General features: G+C 43.0%; 1 protein-coding gene across 1 annotated transcript in view; it reads right to left on the bottom strand.

Annotated features, from left to right (window-relative positions):
• Positions 1 to 20,814, bottom strand: part of DNAJC15 (DnaJ heat shock protein family (Hsp40) member C15) — a 174,812-nt gene that overhangs the window by 61,128 nt on the left and 92,870 nt on the right. The window contains exons 3-4 of the mRNA XM_085621815.1: positions 12,787 to 12,860; positions 11,212 to 11,288 (exon numbers count right to left, since the gene is read on the bottom strand). Coding sequence (XP_085477941.1) covers positions 11,212 to 11,288; positions 12,787 to 12,860 — 151 coding nt within the window. The remainder of the gene's footprint in view (positions 1 to 11,211; positions 11,289 to 12,786; positions 12,861 to 20,814) is intronic.

Below are 20,814 nucleotides of genomic sequence, written 5' to 3'. Positions count from 1 at the left end.
AATAATCGCAGAATTTCAGACCACACCCTCCGACTGGAAGGAAAGTAACCCTTGTCCAGAAGAGAGAAGCGTTCAGTGACTGAACACGAAGAAGGGGGCAGTGTAAAACCGGGGAACCGCCCCAGTAAGCAGAACGCAAAAAGGGTCTTATTGGTAATGCCGCATGCATAACTGGAAATGTCCCTGAAACATGGAGACTTCGGACCAGACCTTGCAGCCTCGAAGAGAGGTGAAGAATTAGGAAGAAGAGTACCCATGGAACTTGTATATATACCTAATTACAGATATATATAGCAGGAACGGGTAAACTAGCCACGACTATGCAACCTGGTTGCAGAGGAACACACCTGGTGCCGTAATGGCAGACGGAAGCTGCCTTTAAAGCGTGACGAACACCCCAAAAACCTCTGAAGGAGGAGAATGAGGCAAATCAGCAAGCTAACCACTGACGTATCGAAGATGACGCCAACGCACAACATTGAGCACCGCACAACGGCAGATAAGAGCACTAGAGGACGCCTAGAGGCCAAAGGAACCCGTAGGCCCAGTTGACATAACAGAGCTATATAATAGCAAACAAGTACCCCACACGGAGTATGTACACCACAACAACGGGGAACACGTTAATTAGGGCAAGCCACAGTCAGAGGAACAATCCGTGGAACACTGCCACAGTACGCTAACCACCAATTTAAAATACATAATGCATCCAAAGGATGAGAAATTAAAAGGTAATCACCTTCGACCATGCAAAAGGAAGACCTGAGGCTTACTATCAGCCTAAAACACATAACGCATCAAAAGGATGCCAAATGAAAAGGTACCACCCCAGAACAAACGCCTGAGGAACACAGGCCTAAGGGGGGGGGGGCGAAAGCCCGCAGTAGGCGCTGAACAGCCGAGTCTGCGTGTGCATCAAACAATAGAACAACATCAAAGGGTATATCAACAAGACTCTCCCGTATATTTACCGGGAAGATGCTATCCCGTAACCAAGCATGGCGCCGCAGGGCGACTGAACCAGCCATAGCCCGGCCTAAGAAATCAGCAGTATCCAAGGCGGAGCGGATTGTAAACTCAGCAAGGTCACGGCCATCCCGGAGAAGATGAAGTAGGTTAACACGAGCGCCTTCAGCGCTGGTAGAGAACAAATACTCTGCAGAGTCCCACAGGGCAGAGGTAGCCTGAGCCAGGACACATACTGTATTTAGTGACCGTAGTGCAGCACTAGTGAAGGCAAAGATGTTCCGACCCCATGACTCAAGCCATCTGGACTCCCGGGAGGGAGGAAGCAATAGCCGGGGCAAGGAAGGGAAGGCAGTTTGCAAAACAAACCCTTGCACGTCGTGATGCACAAATAAGCAGACCAGATCATGTGGAGCAGGCCGGTGGCGGTGCAAGACAGAACGAGCCACCGAGTCACCAGAAGCTGGCCGAACCCAGGTACCCAAAAGGGCATCATAAAGAGAAGCTTCAAAGGGCAGAAGCGGCTCCACATTCCCTGACCCACGGTGAAGGACATCAAGTAAAGGGTCCACAGACAACGGCGCCGAAGGGGGTTGCATGTTCAAAGTCCGAGTGGCCAAAGAGACCACTCTGAGAAAGGCTGCACCAGCCTTGGTAGCCCTCCGAGGAGGGGATAGTAGCTCATCAGTAGGTGAGGGCTTTAAGCTAACCCTCCCAAGACAGTGAGAGTGCGACCAATGTCCATCTGAAGGGAGCCCCATTGACGAATGGGGGTCATGATGAGGCTCTTGAGGAGGTGAGGAGCCTGCCGGGTGCGGGTGCTCTTGAAGAGGTGGAGATCCTGCCGGATCCACATACATTAAGGGAGGCACAGGCAAGAATACATCCGGTGACGCTGGGCGTGAGGGCGACGCCAAACTCTCTCTGGACGCCTCCAGAGAAGAGTCAACAATCCGGCGTCGTGTGGCGCCAAAACCACTTTAGTAGGCACCGACCGAGCTTTGTCTGGCGCCGACTCGACTCCATCCGGCACCGAGTCGGCTCCGTCCGGCGCCGAATCCACGATAAGCTCCCCTTCCGAAGAAGGAGAAGGCACCTGAGCCGGGGAGGCAAACCTCCAGCGCCGCCTCAGCCTCAACCGCAACAGGCTCCAACTCTGGGGAAAGAAGCGGAGGCAGAGCCGGAGAGGCGACAAGTTCACCTTCCAAAGGAGAAGGCGCCGGAACCGGGGAGGCAAACCTCTGGCGCCACACCGGTTCCGCCTCAGCCTCATCCGCAACAGGTTCCGACTCCGGAGAAAGATGCGGAGGCAGAGCAGGGGAAGCGAGTCTATGGCGCCGGAACGGGTGCCGTCCCGGGCTCCGGACAGGCGGCTGCCTGCCCAGAAGGCCGAGGCGTGCACAAAGCGAGGCTTTGAGCACCAGCAACCACCTGCGACGCCACAGGGAGCCCCACGGGACTATGCGGTGTGGCAGGGGTGCAATGGGTCGTAGGGACCCAGCCGGGCCGCACCCTGACGACACCATATGGATCGTAGAGGGGGACCCAGCCGAGCCGCGCCCTGACGATACCAAATCTCCGACATCCCTGGAGGGCAAAGGCTCATTTGACGCTGGGGGAGAACCCACCGGCGAGTCTGTCGGGGACCCCACAGATAGGGGAGGGCCCGAGGAAGCCCCAGGGACGGGAGAGGACCAAAGGGAGGCCTGCAAGGCCATGGCATAAGCCTCCGTTTGGGCCCGGGACGCCCCCGCACCCGGATAGGGCGGATAGAGGGGGGGGACGACTGGCGGGGGTGCACATCCAGAATATTCCAGCAACCAGTGCCCCTGACAACAGATGAAAGGGAGGTCGAGGACCTCGGCGACCTGCGCCGCAACTTACCAATAAGTGGTGATTGACGGCCTCGGGCCCCAGAGGGCGATAGACGGCGAAACTGCGTTGAAGAGGCCGTGGGACGAGACGACTCCGACCGGGACAGTCGTACGAAAGACGCTTCATCCGGCGCTCCCGCCGGGACTTCGGATTAAGGTGTCGGCCGGCTTCGCAGTCCGTGGAGTCGTGGTGCTCGCCCAGACACCACATGCAAATAAGATGCTGGCCTGTCGCGTACATTTGCTGCGAACAGGAAGTACAAGATTGAAAGCCCGAGGGCATCGCACACTATTCCCGGCGTGAAGCGTCGAAAAAAAGGGCCTGAAAACAGGCCAGAGGAACCGCTCACTTCCAGATCCGCGTTGCACGCGGAAAAGAAGGAAACTGACGTCAGAGCGCCGGTAGGGACTTATATGACCTCGCTGACGTCATGTACGTAGACGACACCAGGGCGGGATCGTGTGGCGCCGTCCCCTTGCGCGCAGATGTGCTGCTTCAAAAACTTTTTCCGGATCTAGTCTGACACCTGGGGATATTCTAAGTTAAGGAATCTGCGGCTAGATGTCTCTAGCAGATATATATAAATTGAAGAGTGAATGGCATGGTCCTGCAGTGGTGGGGGTCCACCCCACTGGCATTACACAGTGAAGTTGACAAGTGGACACTACACACACCAAAATAATTGTCATAAGGTGAGGGATTTGCTTATCAACATCCAATCGAGGTCATGCTGTAACTCTGCTCAGCAGACATGCATGAGCACATCTAAGCAACGCCTCCAAAGAGGGGTAAGATAAGAAAAGTTGTTTATGAAAGCAACAAACAGTATTATACATTTCCATTATAGTAAAAAACGTCATCTGCATAAACTATATATATATCACATTTTACAATGGTCAGTCAGCACTTATGATCAATGATGCAAGTTACATGCACCACTGGAGGCACGGCCAGACTGGGAACAGCAACCAGCCCTGGGAGATTGCTGCTCGACCGGCTCAGAAAGCAGGGGGTGGGTGAGGAGAGAGGGGCAGATTGCTGGTGAGAAGCACTGCTCCCACTTTTGTTACAGGGGCTGATATTGTAGCACTGTTGCAAAACGGACCACCACAGGTACAAAACCAGCCCCCACCACCCAGGCCCCCGGGAAAATGCCCGGTGCCAGCTATTGCCAGGTGGTGGTGGCACAACTTGTGAATCAAAATCAAAGTTTAAAGAGCTCAAATATCAGTAAAATTGGGGGCCCAAACTAGGGTCAATGCAGCCTATTTGATTATTAAGTGTGGCAAATCCGGAGGATATGGCACACTGTTAAGGCAGCGTGAATGGTCAGAAAGGGGCTGAGGTTGATGTTGGAGTACAGGCAAGGAGAAGTCTAACTTGTGTTGTCACACCGCTGGTCTGTAGTACCATTTGGGAAGCAGAGTGCACGATCCCCGGAGGTCCAGGTGGTCAATATGAAGGAAGCGCACTGCCCGCACACCATCTGTGATGTCAAATAGGTTCCTGTGTCCCACCTGGTGGTGGGATATGTAGTCCTTTGTGTATTCAATATCATAATAAGTGAAAAATTCAGATAAAGTGGATATGCAACCATGACAGTATCTCCTAAAATGGAGGACTTGATTCAAAATAGAGCATATCATTCAGAGGCAGCACTGGTCTAAATATCTTCAGCTACTTCTTCTTAAACAATTATGAATTTGTCTCCGTCCTTGACCCCTTATCCTAATTTACAGACTGGTTCTGAAGTCAGAATGTGGCAGACCTGCCATCCTATCTGAAAGACACAAAAGAGGTTCTCCACCTGCTTGAGAACATTGAATTTGATATACACAGACCTTGTTTGATAGGACTAGATATTGAATCCTTGTAATCATGTATTCCACGGGATGACACTCTCAGCACAGTAGGGAACAAAGTATGTGCCTCACCATATGCATCTGTTAATTTAGTGATGAAATGCGCTACACTTGCCCGGAGAGAGAACTGCACGCACTACATATGCCATCAACAGCTGGTACAAAGGCACCCATGGGACATGTGCTAATGCCATGCCTGCTAAGCAGAGTTGAGGCGTGGCACTGATTGGATGTGGGTAAGCACATCCCTGACCCGTCTTCTGCCAATTGTTTTGGGTTGTTTTGTTGGGGGGGGGAGGGTAGATGTTGTCCGCTTGATCCCTTCACTGTGAGCGCAGTCCTTACGACTGCAAGACCGTACCATTCACTCCTTACAATTTTTATTATGTCTTTGCATTTGGCTTGAGATTTTTCCTCCTGAAGTATAGCGATCCAGACACCAGTGAATTACAGTATACTCTCAGCCATCTCTGATTGCATTATTTAAGTGTTTCTTTTGGTCATTTGTACTAGCAGACTGGATCTTGGACCTGATGAATACCCCCACATTTTTCATTCTAGGGTAAAATTCAGGAAGAAACTTGTTGACCTCCTAGAATCGGTCGAATTAAACCCTATTTTTATTCTCTGCTCACTGGAAATAATAATAAAACATTATAGGTCTACCAGGTGGTAGTCTTAACAGTTTTTCCTCTTTTCATTCATTTGCATTTCTTCACACAATCCCACCTACCCTTATAGAGGACCCTTCCAGCTTTTCTTTAACATTTCAAAAGCTCCCCTTTATTTGAGGGTTGTAGCCCACACCAATAATATTTATGGAGTTGGTGTGTGGGGTCTCTCGATAATGAAGCATGCCACCTTAGGGTAGGTGAGGCTTGCATCCTTCAAACCAATGGGATGACACATTACAGACAGACTCTTCTCTTGTTCGTTAATTGAGCTTGAGCCCTTTTTAGGTCTCGCCCTGCTATCGCGTAAGCGATCGCAAAGCGAGACTATAGGGGCTTTTAAAAGTGCTCCCAAAAAGCGGATTGCATGGCTAGCACGCGCACAATCATGCGCATCGTGCCGCCATGCAATCCGCTTTTTGGGAGCACTTCAAAGGGTCCGCTCCCCCGCCTGGAATGCGCTCCCCCGCCCCCAAGCGCGCAAGCGCCACGCTCTGCCGGGCTGGTCTTGTTTTACTCTTGATTGAAATCATCTGGTTTCACTTCCCTGACAAATGTATTGGGATACCCCACCCACCCCACCTTCCACAGCCCTCCCTCCGACCCCACTCTGCTTTTGTGCTCAGGCAGCTTAGCGAGGTTGTGAAGGAAGGAGCTGGTTAACAATGACTGGTTGCGTAATTCTGTGCAATGAATTGCTGAAAAAAGATCACAACGTTGTAGTTCCTTGGGTCTTAACCAGGCAGTGCACGCCGCCTCCACAACGCGGAACCGAAGCACCGCCCATCCTTCCAACCAGCTACCTCCACTATTCCCAGCAAATGCTCAGTCCTCCCCGGCCAACAGCACGCCCTCATCCCTCCTTCTCCACTCCGCAATCCCCCGACGAGGACCGCCCCAGCACTTGCGCTCCCCCTCCCCACGCCATCCACCACACCCGTGAGTACTCACTCCCCACCGGACCCCACGCAGCTCACCCCCGAGCCTCGACAGCAACGCACCCCCAACTACAATGAACGCAGCCTACCCCGCACCCTCCAGCCGCCTGTCCCCATAAACTTCTTGGCCCGCTTCTCCTCCCTGCCTTCCCCCCACCAAGCGGCGTTCAGTTGCAGCACCTCGCACCAACCCTCAGCCGGGAGCCTCCGGTCTCCACACTCAGGCAATGGAATTAAGGAACTACTTAAAAAAATATAAAGTCTCCCATTCAGTTTCAACAAGAAAATGATAACATACTACCTGGCAGCTCAAAGTTGTTTTTTTCATAGCTACATAGTTTAATTAAATAAAACGCTATTTGCATTTGTTTAAGGCAATTCAATAAATAACATTCTGAGCTTACAAATAAAAAAAAAAAAAAAAACTACTATTGCAGACATTGAGGGACAGTTCCCTGTTGCCCAGGACTTTAAGTGGGATTTAAAAACTGGGAGCTCTAAGGGGCGTGGCCAATGTAATTAAGGGCGTGGCTTCAAACGCGTGTTTAAAACACGTAAACTAAAAATCTGTGCTTCGCATAGTGTGCGATACTACTGGTATTTTGCTATTTCTGCTAGGCAGCCAGATATATAATACAACTACTAACATTACACCTACAATAAACTAGGACTATTAACTTTGTCAATCGTTCTTAGATGCACATGCTAAATAAACAACCACTTTGGCTTCCTTATATATATTATTGCAAATGCTTCAGTTGTGAATTTATGAGACAGTGAAAGAACTAAAACGTGTCCCAGGAACATTGATCCTCACGCAAGATTGCTACCAAGCGTTGCTTTTTATTTTATTTTTTATTAATGTAAGTGAGTGAAAGGGAGCACTGGACACGGTTTAACCTGGGAGCACATGACTCGCAGTGGCCCAAGCTTCCCACTTAAAGCACCAGTACCTGCAAAAACCCACCCAGGAAAAATAAGCATTGGCAGTGCCAATAGGTCTCACCTGTGGGAGAGCTATAGGCTATGTACATTTACTTTATCAGTTTTGTACACCTGATTAGCTGCTGTGCAGCATGGCTGAAAGTTAGAAAAACAACAAGCATTTGCAATGCAATAGGTCTCGCAATTACGCAAGTTTGAGCTATTGGCACTGTAAATGCCTCTTATTTATGTTTTTGTTTATAATACATAAATTACAATGCCAATAGCTCAAACTCCCGTAAATGCGAGACCTATTGCATTGCAAATGCTTGTTTGTGTTGCTCTCGTTCATTAATTGAACATGAGCACTTTTTTGTGTTATATAGATAAAATAAGGAGGCTGTGCACAGTGCTCTTGCAACACTCCACGTTCCACCATTTGTGTTTATTCACAATATCAGCAAACATTTGCCTTCTGATATACTTAGTCACACTGGAAGAGACAGTGTTATGCTTCCTCCTCTGAGATGCCAACGGGTGGAGACATATGTGGAATGTCATTGGTGCCTTCATACTGCCAAGAGGGGCAGTGGGCTGTTGACCTTCTCTGATGGAAATACATCTTGCTTTTAGGATGCAACTTCCTGTTTTGTTGCCTTTTCCAAAAATTCCTAAGAATCCACTGTTGCTGCTGATCCCTTAACTAGATCTTCAACTTCAATCTTGAGAACTCCTTTGTCTTGGGCGGATTCCTTTACTGTAGTTTTTCACTTGCAAGAGACCCAATAAAATCAAAGAACCAATCATTGGAATATTAACGTTTTTTTTGCTGTGGTTTAGGGGCGAGACGCCTCAACATAAGCCATAAAGCTCTTCGCATGGACAGGTCCCAAAAGTAGCCACTACCAGCAAAAAAGTCTGGTCCATTGGAAGAAGGCCCAATAACTGGTTTCCACAACACCTTGTGGTGAGACCATAAGTAGATTCTCTGGATGCACTTGGACCTACAACTGCTACCTTGCATTTTGCAGCCAACTCCTGATATTCAAAGTCCAATCTATTAAAAGAGCACTTTTTAGTCCTCCGCTCTAGAATATAATCACCATTGAATTTTCACATGCTGGGACAGAGGCAGCAAATTAGCAGAGGAGAGACATGGTGTTCTCTGAAAGCACTCTTGCTTACCACCTTTATGGGAAGCATGCACTTGGAATCATTTCACACTCCACCTCTAAAAGCACCTGCTAATGAATGTAACCATCTTAGAAACTGATACATTGTGGGCTTAGAAAAAAGACTAGCAGAAATGCTATCATATATTACAATGAGCCCATTTTGCAAGGTCTACCCACATGCATTGCCACATGAAACATCCATATTCTCAACTTTTTATATTTGTATATCAGAGTGTAAATGAAGACCCTCAGTAGTGAAACCTCCCAAATCGATATGATTCTCCTCCACTTAGGTAAAATAAGCTGAGAGTCCGTTCTTGAAGTGTCACCGGTTACTATACTACCACTAAGTCTACTGTAGTGTTAGCTTTTATCGCTGTCAATCTGTGATTTATTGAGTTGATCAAAAAGCAGACAAATCTAAACTTTTTGTTCTACAAGAATAACAAACTCAACATGATTCTTTTCAGCACCTCCCATGTAAGCCATATTTACTGTTTCCCAAACATATCTCACATTCAACTCCAAACATGACAGAAGGTACAATGGCCAATAGAACGGCTAATCTATACCCACACAATCTGAGCCCCCATCATTAGAGGTAAGTCAGAGGTGGAACCGATTATAGATTTAATCATACAATAATTTAGCTTCCTGTGTGAGATTACTATCTGCAAAAACTAGAACTATCCTCATCAATATTGACACTGCAGGCATCTGATAAGACATTTACAAACACTCTAAGAGTTTCAGATACTGAAACTGGGACCAGTAATCTTCGGGATACCAGCAATGCTCAAAGCTCCACAGAAAATAGTAGTAAGCCTAGAAATACTATGAGTAGAAAGGGAAGACTTAGAACACCACCAAAATGGGAAATATCGACATTTTTAATTGGTTGGAAGAAGTTGAAATGGAAAACAACTTTTGGCTTAAATGGCTTCCCTCATGTGGAGAGGAGATCAAGATGAAGTGGTCATGAAAAGCCTGGGCCTCTATATATCACTTCTGTATGAAATAAACAAGTTTATCAAACTAAAACTGATTTTCTACCCTAATTTCCAATTACCAGCAATTGCGTATTGGAACGCTTGAGTTGTCATCTTTTGATGCACCTTCATGTCTTACACAAAATTCTCTAATTTGTGTTCTATAGCCCATCTCTACCACAGTGGTTTACACTAACAGTCTATTATCAGGCATGAACACTCATTATTGCAGTTATTCACTACAGGAAACTATTGTGTGCTGCACAATAAAACAAGACAATGGATGAGAAAATTCACACTCAAGAAAAAAAACTGTTCTTGTAACACCGGGTTCTTTCTTCGTTGTAGTTTGCTAGTAGAAGCTACTCTTGGGGGACTCACCAATAAAATGATTACATTTTACTCTATAAAAATGCTTTGACACTCAGAATGGATTTTGTACAGATATGATGATTGATTACTGTTTTAGAACAATGTGTTCACTAACATTTTCCATTAGGATGTCTTGAGAATAAACATATAAGAACAATATTGAGTCATAAAAATGGTGCCATAGCAATGATAATGTATGGTGGATAATTTGCACTAGTTGAGTGACCTGGCAAAGTGAAAACAAATATCAAGATTTCAAAGCCTAAAATGTCGATGTTTCGCTTAATTAGGCATGTGCCCTTGCTCACCACACACGTTTATGGGTTTGAGCTATAACACCACTGCATATTACAGTAAAATTTGATAGGAATAAACATTTTCAGATTTTTTCAATTCTTTTCGCAGACTTTGTGTTACCATGAAATGTGGCAGCATTCAGTAAATAATGAGAGCCTACCATGTCCAAAATGAAATGAAAGAGGCTGCAATAAATGTAAATTCCAATATGTTATGTATTTTCCTTAAGAAGACGTGAAGATTTGAATGCCTGCAGGTAGGCCGAAATAAGCAGATAGCCCAATTAGGAGGACATTGGTACTGTGTTGGTACATTTTGTGTGAGGCACCTAAAAATATATAAACTATGCATGCCACCTCTTTTATGGGTATTGACAACAGCAGATAACAACCGAGAATATGACACACTAAGTCAATGTATTCACCAGAGTAAATATAAAGATAATATTAGACGGGTGGCACACCACTGAGAGATGTTGTACAATCAAAGGTAATTATGAGTGAAGTTTTAATGAATATCTTTCAGAATGTAGATAGAAATCCCTAAAAAGTGAAAGATAGACTTCCCTAGAAATGAAAAGGACAGTGAAGGTTAGTGACTCAGAAATGACTTAGGATTTCTGTACTAAAAGCTCTAGTTTTCAATTTTGTGGTTTATCATAACATTAGAAAAGTTGCCATTTTTGAAGAAATATTTCAAAGAAGCAACATATTAGGAACAGAATTTGAAGTGTTCACACAGTATTAAGTGTTACATTTAATCTTGCCAGCGATTAAGCAAAATAACACAGGAGGCTATATTTGTGTGTAAAAAGTAGGTATTCTTTCACCTCTTTTTTTGTCTTCTTTTCTTTATTATTAGTTTCTTTGAACTATATGTACCAGTCCATTTTCTTCTTTCAAAATCTTACACATAATTTGTACCATAACGACATGATAAGAAGTGTTAGCCTACACTAGCTCAACCTGGATCATTGATTTATTTTCTTTAAATACAGTTTCCTCTTTTGTTTGGACAAAAGCGTCCAAATACAGCAAACAACAGCAAAATAGTGTCACCATTGCGCTGGGCAGTTTCTTTATTGCTACAAAAGAGAAGAGCATACAATTCACTATACAAAAAAATTGGAGCTAAGATCCTACCTTATGCCTAAAATAAGACTTGCTTCTCGTCTATTCATTTTCGTTTCGAATCCTCCTTTATAGTATGACGAAATACTCTGTAAAGGAAACAAAAATAATCATAGAAAATAAATCACTTTCAATTTCATAAATCTTATTTTGCAACCACCAGTTTTTAGTTTCAAACTTCCAAAATGTCAGGCCTCCCAAAAGCTGCATGATTTCTGGAAGTCTGCCCTCTTTCCAGGTCCAGGTTTGGCTGTCCACAACTTCAACTATCTGGAAAACTAAGTCATACATTCTTCAACAAAGTAGATTAAGAACAGTTCAGTCACTGGCGTTCATGTGTTTTTCATAGTCTGCCATTGCTTGGATGTATTGTTCACCAGTATCTTGTCATTTTGAGAATGGCTGCCTTGTCCCATGTGTTCCCACTAGGTTTTTGTGGTGGGGCATCAAACAGTACTTTTGTTAAATTGCACATGCAACATGCTCTGTATTTTGTTATTTAGAGCCTGTGTGTTTTCTTTAATGTATTCAATTTGGTGATCTGATAAAATTGTAATTGCTGATTTATGCATTTTTGTTTAGGAGCCGTTATTCACTAATTGACGTTGCACATTCTTTTGTTTTACTTTGCTGTCATGATAACATGGTGTATGCTACTTTTGATCAAGTAAAGCAGTGCACGCATATAGGCTTACTTAAAGGTGCAACATAAGTACTGTCACTGTCGAAACTATCAACTATGCAGTATTTACTATGTATGCATTTTAAGCCACCCCTTACAATGCAAACTTGATCAGATGGCTCAATTTCATAACACTCTCCTTTGTATGCACTGCTTAACTCCACTAATGCTGTCTGTTCAGCAAATGGCCCCTACTCTCAGCTTCCATATTTATTTAGAGCAAGATGCTGCTTTATTATTATTAGTTCTAGGGCAGCTGGGGTAACACACACAAAGTCGTCCAAGTGTTACCAAGCACTTTCTCTAACAAAAAACTCAGGCCTGCTGGCTTTGCCAATGCTCGTTTGTTCAAATACTTATCGAACAGTGAAGGCAACATTTTTCACATTATTTCAGCTTATAATAGAACCTTTTATAGACATAATGTGAATCAAAATGTGCATTTTGTTCAAAATAGTTGCTAAAAAACGTATTAATTCGATGATAATGGTCGGGTATCACACTGAATACACACTTCGGTACACTCAAGAGAGATCATTCAGTCAAGCACTTACAGGTTGTATTTATTTAATCAATTGCACTGGTGTTTCAGACCCCTGGCAAACAGTAGGTTTCTTTCAATTTTTTCAGATGATGCGACACTGTGTCTACATTAAATCAGAAGCCTCTTCACTTCGGACAATATTTCACAGGTTCGTTTGCATCTAGGGACATGCGGCATCTGGCACACTCAAGACACACCACATGTGGACTGTCAAGGAGGCAGGACAAGGCAATACCTGGCAGCCGCCGAGGGCTTTACCCGCACAGCCACCAGACTACAACTACAGAAGCGAAGTGAGCTCCATTCTCAGGCGAAAACGTCACTTTGTCAAAGGTTGCTTTTGTAATAAGAAAATACTTACAGCAGAAGGGAACTTCTTTGCTGTTTCCGTGATTACTTGCCCCAGAGGTTTCCAGAGGTGAAACGCATAGCGACCTAAAAGCATTACAATATATATTACACTTTCAGCCAAAATGTTTAACATCGCATTTGCTTTTTTTTATATCACAATCACAATGCCATCTTTCTATTTCATATATACAAAAAGTTGACACAACACATACTTTAGTTACATGAATGTACTGCGATGCCGGAAACCAATGACAAAAACCATATAGCAGAAAAGAATAAGTTGTGTTCCCAGTATCAATTTTTCTGCAAACAAAAATGTTTTCCCTTCGAGCCGCTCATTTTGATCTACAGCACTTCGGAGGCAGGTCAGGAGTTTTTTGTAAAATGGCATTTAAAATTCGAAATAGAATATGTAGTATGAGTAGTGGCCTCTCCAGCTGGATGTTGGATTGCAATAGAACACCCGAGTTTCATTCTGTCCACCTTGATGAATATGGACTAGTCCAGCTGCATACTGGCATCTCTAGAGGAGTGGGGGCGGTGGGGGGGGGGGGGGGTGGTCAGATAGGGCTCGTGCACCAGCTCTATTTGTTCTAGCCTTCCACCACCATTGGGTCTCACTACCAAAGATGGTGAATGTGCAACGAACGAGGTGGTACGGAAAAACAGACACTGCACTTTGCAACACTTATCAATTCATCCCAATATCTTTCGTTGTTGTTTGCCTAAAATGTTGCAATCCGACTTAATATTTATGTGTGTATATACATTTGAAGAGATAGATAGATACCATCTAAATCAGATGTAAATGTTACACTCAAACGTGTGTGTGTGTATATATATATATAAATATATATATATATATTCACTGAAAAACAACAAAGGTTTCAGGGGCGTTATAGTTAGGAATTGGCATTTAAAAAACCTTAGAAATTCACTGAAAAAAACATAGGTTTCAGGGGTGTTATAGTTAGCTGGACATTTCCCTCGTACAAAACCCTATTAATTCCCCTGTTATAGTTAGTTCAGCTAACTATAACTCGCGCCCCCGCAATGCACTGCTGATGACGTCACATATTACATCACTCATGACATGGTCAGTGACATCACTGATGACATCACTGATGACGTCATCCATGTGATAAATTAGTGCATCTTCTCACACCCTAATATAACCTTTGATACACCGACTCAAAATTTCAGACGGCCATTTTGAAAACTATAGATACTCCAATACCAATAACTACACACCCACTCATTGACTCTTAGGTCTACATACATCTCCACTCACTCACCAGTAGAGTCACTCATACTTACAGTCACTCCGTACAGGACTATCATATGCATTTATACACCTATATAGACACTCACACACCGCCAATAATCCATTGAGGTACTGACACACCTAGTCAGTCATGCAAATAATTAATCACAGTCCAATTTACTCACCTATACAGTTAAACAGACTCAAGTTCACTTACTCATAAAAATACTAACAAATTCTGACGCTCTCATACAATTACTGATACAAGCACACACTCATCCATACAGCCACTCCCGCAATCACACACTCTCACATATAGATAGTTATATACTCTTACACACATATATACTGACACATGTACAACTGAGATATACATTCAATCACTAACACACCCTTACATACAGTCACCCAACCATACAGTCCATCACAGTTGCACTCTTAAATCCATGCACCCATAGCATCACCCACTCACACATCTATGCACAGAGTCACACATACCCTACCCACACAAACACTCAGGCACCCATACAGATACTCAGACAACCAATCAATAACCCATATAGACACTCATATAGCTATTTACAAAACCATGCAGCCACTTATACACCAACACACAGACACATACAGACATTCACACAGTTTAGTCACTAGTCTGCAGTAAGATACATTTAATGACTCACTTATAGAGTTAGTTACGCTCCTAGAAAATCATCCATTCACACACTTATACACCCACTCTTTCTTCCACAGGCCTTTCACTATAAATATATAAAACATATTTAAACTTTACAGAAACACACAGTCACTGGATGATGTCATCAGTGATGTCATCAGTGAGGTCACTGACCATGTCATGAGTGATGTAATATGTGACGTCATCAGCAGTGCATTGCGGGGGCGCGAGTTATAGTTAGCTGAACTAACTCGAACAGGGGAATTTCTAGGGTTTTGTACGAGGGAAATGTCCAGCTAACTATAACACCCCTGAAACCTATGGTTTTTTCAGTGAATTTCTAAGGCTTTTTAAATGCCAATTCCTAACTATAACGCCCCTGAAACCTTTGGTTTTTTCAGTGAATTTCAAAGCTTTTTTAAATGCCAATTCCTAACTATAACGTGCATGAAACCTATGGTTTTTTCAGTGAATTTCTATGTTTTTTTTAAATGCTAATTCCTATCTATAACTTATCTCTAAAGATATCATGAAAAGCATTCTTTTTTAAAAGTAGGGTGCACATTAGTTTTGTGGAAAAGCATCTTTGTGATTGGTTAAGAAAAAGCAGTTTCAATGTGGAGTACATATCATAGGATAAAATTTGCTCAGCTCAACCACACCTGCTACTTGCATTTGGAAGACACTGTTCGAACTTAAAACAACCGTCAACTTTTAACCTGCACGTGTCGTTAAATGTTCAAGAAAATGTTACAAAAAAATATCGTAAAGTTTTAAAAAATTGATGAACTTTTAACCTGCACGTATTGTAGAATGTTCTAGAAAGTGTGTTGATAGAATACGTTGCACTTCTGACTTCTATGTGTTGTTGAATATTAAAAAGAAACGGTTCATATGGAAAATTAAAAAGAAACCAATAGAGAAGTTTTGAAACCTAAAAGAATCAAGGAACTATTCTAATTTATTCTTTACATGTATTTATGTGTGCAGCAAAAAAATTATAGATACAACAGCACTAGGAAAAGGAAGAAGCAGGGAGTGGGGGGACGGGGGAGATGGGCAGAATGGCACACATGCACAATTAAGTACAGCACAAGTATAGACAAACAATTGCCAAAATGAAACACACTAACAAGGAGCACAAGTCACACAACCCGCCAACATCACACCACTGAACGAGCATACAAGTGAAAACCACGCTGTATTCATACAGGATGTGTACAAAGGCCAGTCGTTGGTGTTGTGGGATGTCTGCGACCGTCGTCATCATGGATGAGATGCCCAGCATGTGGCACATGGTCGAGTTCACTGTGTGTTATGCTGCCACACGGCTGCTCCTCCCTCCCACGAGCCCCCACACTTTTGTACGGTGCGCTGTTGTAGCTCGTGCACTCGTACGGCACACCATTTATAATGCCTATTTGTGCATGTCCTGCTACATTCCAACTACAACATCACATTACCGTTTGGAGGTGGTGCATGCCACTTTACAACATCGACTGCTGCGGCTCTTCTAACAGGCCACACCAGAACACAGAGACACACTTACCGCACTTCCTGTACATGGACATGTCCGAGACACCCCGTTCCCCTTGCCGGATAGGCACACCCCTGCACTGACCTGTGAACCCCAGACCAGCACACGCCAGTTGTGCATGCAGGAGGATGCGTGCGTAGCTACACATCCAGGCTCACTGCCAACGCTGAGGTGACCGCACATTGTGATGTTGCAGGGCTCGTGCCTATCATGCTAAGACAATGACCACAGGGACACACTTACTAAGATGTGGGTTTGGGGGGCATTGGCAGTCCTGGAGTTGTTGAGATACGTCTTCTGGCCCTCATGGGTGTCCCTGTATCATGCTCATTGACTCTATGGCACATGTGGGTGTTCTGGTGTGGCTCTTGGCTGTGTTCCCTTTCATGGTGCAGGTAGTTGTCCTGCTTAACACCAGCAGAAAGCAGGTGTAAAATCCCTGGTGCTAATGTGTCTTATCGCCGGAATTTGCTTCACATTGCAATTGGTGTGAAAGTTGAGATGTGATTTTTTTTGTGTGCACAACAATATACGAACTGAGCAGTGTATCTCGTCAAGATCCAGCACCTGACGCACTTTTCCCAATCAATATAAATACAATGAGATTTCTTAATAGATTCTGTGTGTACACTAAGTGCAGCCAATACCTCAGTGCAATTCAATACAGGATTTTAGTATTTAGAATAAATCGGAAAGGTGCACCTCGTGTCTTTTTGCACGGGAACGGCTACTCTCCATTTCATTATCAGCACTTTAACGAAAGTAAAGTTGAGATAAATCTAACACACTATTCAGAAGTTGGTGCAAACTGCAGATATCACCAGTATTCCAGCGATAAGTGCCCCAAAATTTAACACCATGGTGGACTCCATCAAATAACAGTAATAAGAACAAGAAAGAGTCACACAGCAGTTAAGAGAACAACCAAAAACGTTATTAATTTTTTTTTCAAACTTTATTTTTTATAATAATAAATATATAAACGATAAACTATTTTCAAACTTTATTTTTTTATTAACATAAATATAAACAATAAACTAATAAACAAAATGTAACAACAATAATACAAAACAACAAGGCGGAACACTCCTGTGGGAACCACGGATGTCGACGACAGACCTGGAAAATCAGAAAGATTGTTAAAAAAAAAACAACATGGTACTCTCAACAAAATACCACAAGAAACAAATCACAGATATATAAAATGCATACAGCTAACAAAATTTTGTAAGTTTAACTTACAAAAACTGTAAATGTTGCCGCTTTAAAATATTTACCGAATCTGAGGAAATTTTTTTTTTTGCAGAAGGCACCACGCCCACAACCTTTTTCTTCAGTGGTGAGGAAATTTTTTACTTTTTCCAAGGAGCAAACAAAGACCAATGCCACCTTCTTCACTCGCAAGATTTGCCAAAGAGTTCTGTTACGAGGGGATCCTAACAAAAAATACTCGTGCGGCACAGCAAGTATGATGAAACACCTAAGGACCCTTCATCCAAACAATCTTGCACGAGAAGAGTGCAAACAGATGAGAAACACTCCTGTTCTGTATCTGTAAAAAAGAATCAAAAATAAATGTATATTAATAACTTTCAAATTTATACTATTCCATTACTGTACAAACACATTTTATTTAAAAACTGACTAAGAAACTATAGCCCTGAACCACAAGTGTGACGATCGTTAAAACACTACATGCATAGTGCATACTACTTTGAAGCAGTTCATGCCCTAAAGCCTACCTCACTAAAAGACTACATTCTAACTGACTAAATGATTACAGTACTATAAGGAGAAACACTGGGTGAGTGACCGGGTGTTTGCTAGAAGAGTATGAATACTAACTAGGGAATTGAAGGTGTGAAACACAACTGTGTAGGTGATTAGAGGACTGAATCCATACTGCATAGGCATTTAAAGCAGTCCATGTGCTAAGGCCTGGCTCACGGCATGACTACTTGGGTACTGACTGAATGATTAGAGTACAGCAAGGAGAGTGCCTAGGCGAATTTATAAGTGCTAGGCTTTTCACACAGGGAATGGATTAGTCCTTGGTACTGAAAGGGTCACTAGAGGAGTACAAAGGCAATGACAAGTGCTGGACTGTATGGATACTGACTAGGAAATTGAAAGTGTGAAAGACAAGTGTCTAGGTGGTTAGAAGACTGCATGCATAGTGCATGGGGGTTTGAAGCAGTCCATGTGCTACGGCCTGGCATAGTGTATGAATACTTAGGCACTGACTGAATGATTAGAGTACTGCAAAGATAGTACTTGGTGAATTTATAAGTGTTTGGGTTTTAGCACAGTGAATGGATTAGTACATGGTGCTGAATGGGTCACTAGAGGACTGCAAAGGGAGTGACAGGGTATTTCCTGGAAGTGTATGGATACTGACTAGGGAATTGAAGGTGTGAAAGACAATTGTGTAGGTGGTTAGAGGACTGCATGCATAGTGGATAAGGGTTTAAAGCAGTCCATATACTAAGGCCTGGGTCACTGGATGAGTACTTGGGTACTGACAGAATGATTAGAGTACTGCAAGGAGAGTGCCTGGGTGAATTTATTAGGGTTTGGTGCAGTGAATGGATTAGTACATGGTGCTGAATGGGTCACTAGAGGAGTGCAAGGGGAGTGACAGGGTGTTTGCTGGAAGTGAACGGATACTGACTGGGGAATTGAAGGTGTGAAAGACAAGTGTGTAGATGGTTAGAGGACTGCATGCATACTGGATAGGGGTTTGAAGAAGTCCATGTGTTAAGACCTTGCTCAGTGCATGAAAGGCAGTGACTGAATCATTAGAGTACTGGAAAGAGAGTGTCTTGGTGAATTTATAAGTGTTTGGCTTTTAGCCCAGTCAATGGATTAGTACATGCTATTGAATGGGTCTCTAGAGAACTGCAAAGGAAGTGACAGGATGTTTCCTGGAAGTGTATGGATACTGACTAGGGAATTGAAGCTGTAAAAGACAAGTCTATAGTATGTTATAACACTACATGCATACTGCATAGACAGTTGAAGCAATCTATTTGGTACTTGGAAACTGACTAAATAATCAGACTACTTCTAGGACAGTGCTTAGGTAAAACTTTTAAATGTTCAGTTCTGCCACAGTGAACAGAATAGTACATGGTACTGCACCTTAGTGTCAACCCCTGACTCATTTTATCGATGCATAAGCAAAGACTAGCTTCTAATGCTACTAAAACTTGACAACATGAGAGGTTTTAAATTAGTTATCTGTCAGCAAATACACGATGTTACCAAATGCTTCTCTCACAGTGGTTCTCAAATGCACACAGACTCACAGTGTGATTCTAGACAACAACCACTATACCTAGGAGTTTACCAAAATTCATTCACTACTGTGGAAGTGGTAAGGGAACTGCACACAATCTTCATATTTCAGGACTGCACTTTTATGTCAAAGCCTGACTCATATAATCAAAGCATAAGCAAAGACTGGCTTCTAATGCTACTAAAACTTCACAACATGACCGGTTTTAAAACAGGTATCTATCAGCAAATACACGATGTTACCAAATGCTTCTCTCACAATCCTTACCCAAATGCACACAGACTCAGTGTGATTTTAGACAAGCAACACTATCCTAGGAGTTAAGCAAAATTCATTCACTAGTCTGGAAGAGTTAATGGTACTGCACACAATCTACATATTTAAGTACACCACATCAGTGTCAAAGCATGACTCATTTAATCAACGCATAAGCAAAGACTGGATTCTAATCCTACTAAAACTTCACAACATGACAGGTTTTAAAACAGTTATCTGTCAGCAAATACATGATGTTATCAAAAGCTTCTCTCACAGTAATCCCAAATACACACTAACTCACAGTGTGATTCTAGACACGCACCACTATCCCTATGAGTTTACCAAAACTCATTCACTACAGTGCAAGTGGTAAGGGAACTGCACACAATCTACATATTTCACAACTGCAATTTACTGTCAATGCCTGATTCATATAATGAAAGCATAAGCCATAACTGTCTTCTAATGCTACTAAAACTTGACAACATGACATGTTTTAAAACACTTATCTGTCAGCAAATACACAATGTTACCAAACACTTCTCTCACAGTGGTTCCCAAATGCACACAGACTCACAGTGTGATTCTAGACAAACAACACTATCCCTAGGAGTTTACCAAAACTCATTCACTACAGTGGAAGTGGTAAAGGAACTGCACACAATCTACATATTTCACGACTACACTTTAATGTCATTGCCTGACTAATTTAATCAACGCATAAGCAAAGACTGGCTTCTAATGCTACTAAAACTTGACAACATGACAGGTTTTAAAACAGTTATCGGTCACGATGTTACCAAATGCTTCTCTCACAATCCTTACCCAAATGCACACAGACTCAGTGTGATTTTAGACAATCAACACTATCCTAGGACTTTACAAAAACTCATTCACTAGTGTAGAAGAGTTAATGGTGCTGAACACAATCTACATATTTAAGTACAGCACATCAGTGTCAAAGCATGACTCATTTAATCAACATATAAACAAAGACTGGATTCTAAT

Source organism: Triturus cristatus, chromosome 8 (genome assembly GCF_964204655.1).
Source record: "Triturus cristatus chromosome 8, aTriCri1.1, whole genome shotgun sequence".
Taxonomy (NCBI): Eukaryota; Metazoa; Chordata; class Amphibia; order Caudata; family Salamandridae; genus Triturus; species Triturus cristatus.
The sequence above is the reverse complement of the archived record's forward strand: the minus strand, read 5'-3'. Positions and strand labels throughout refer to the sequence as shown.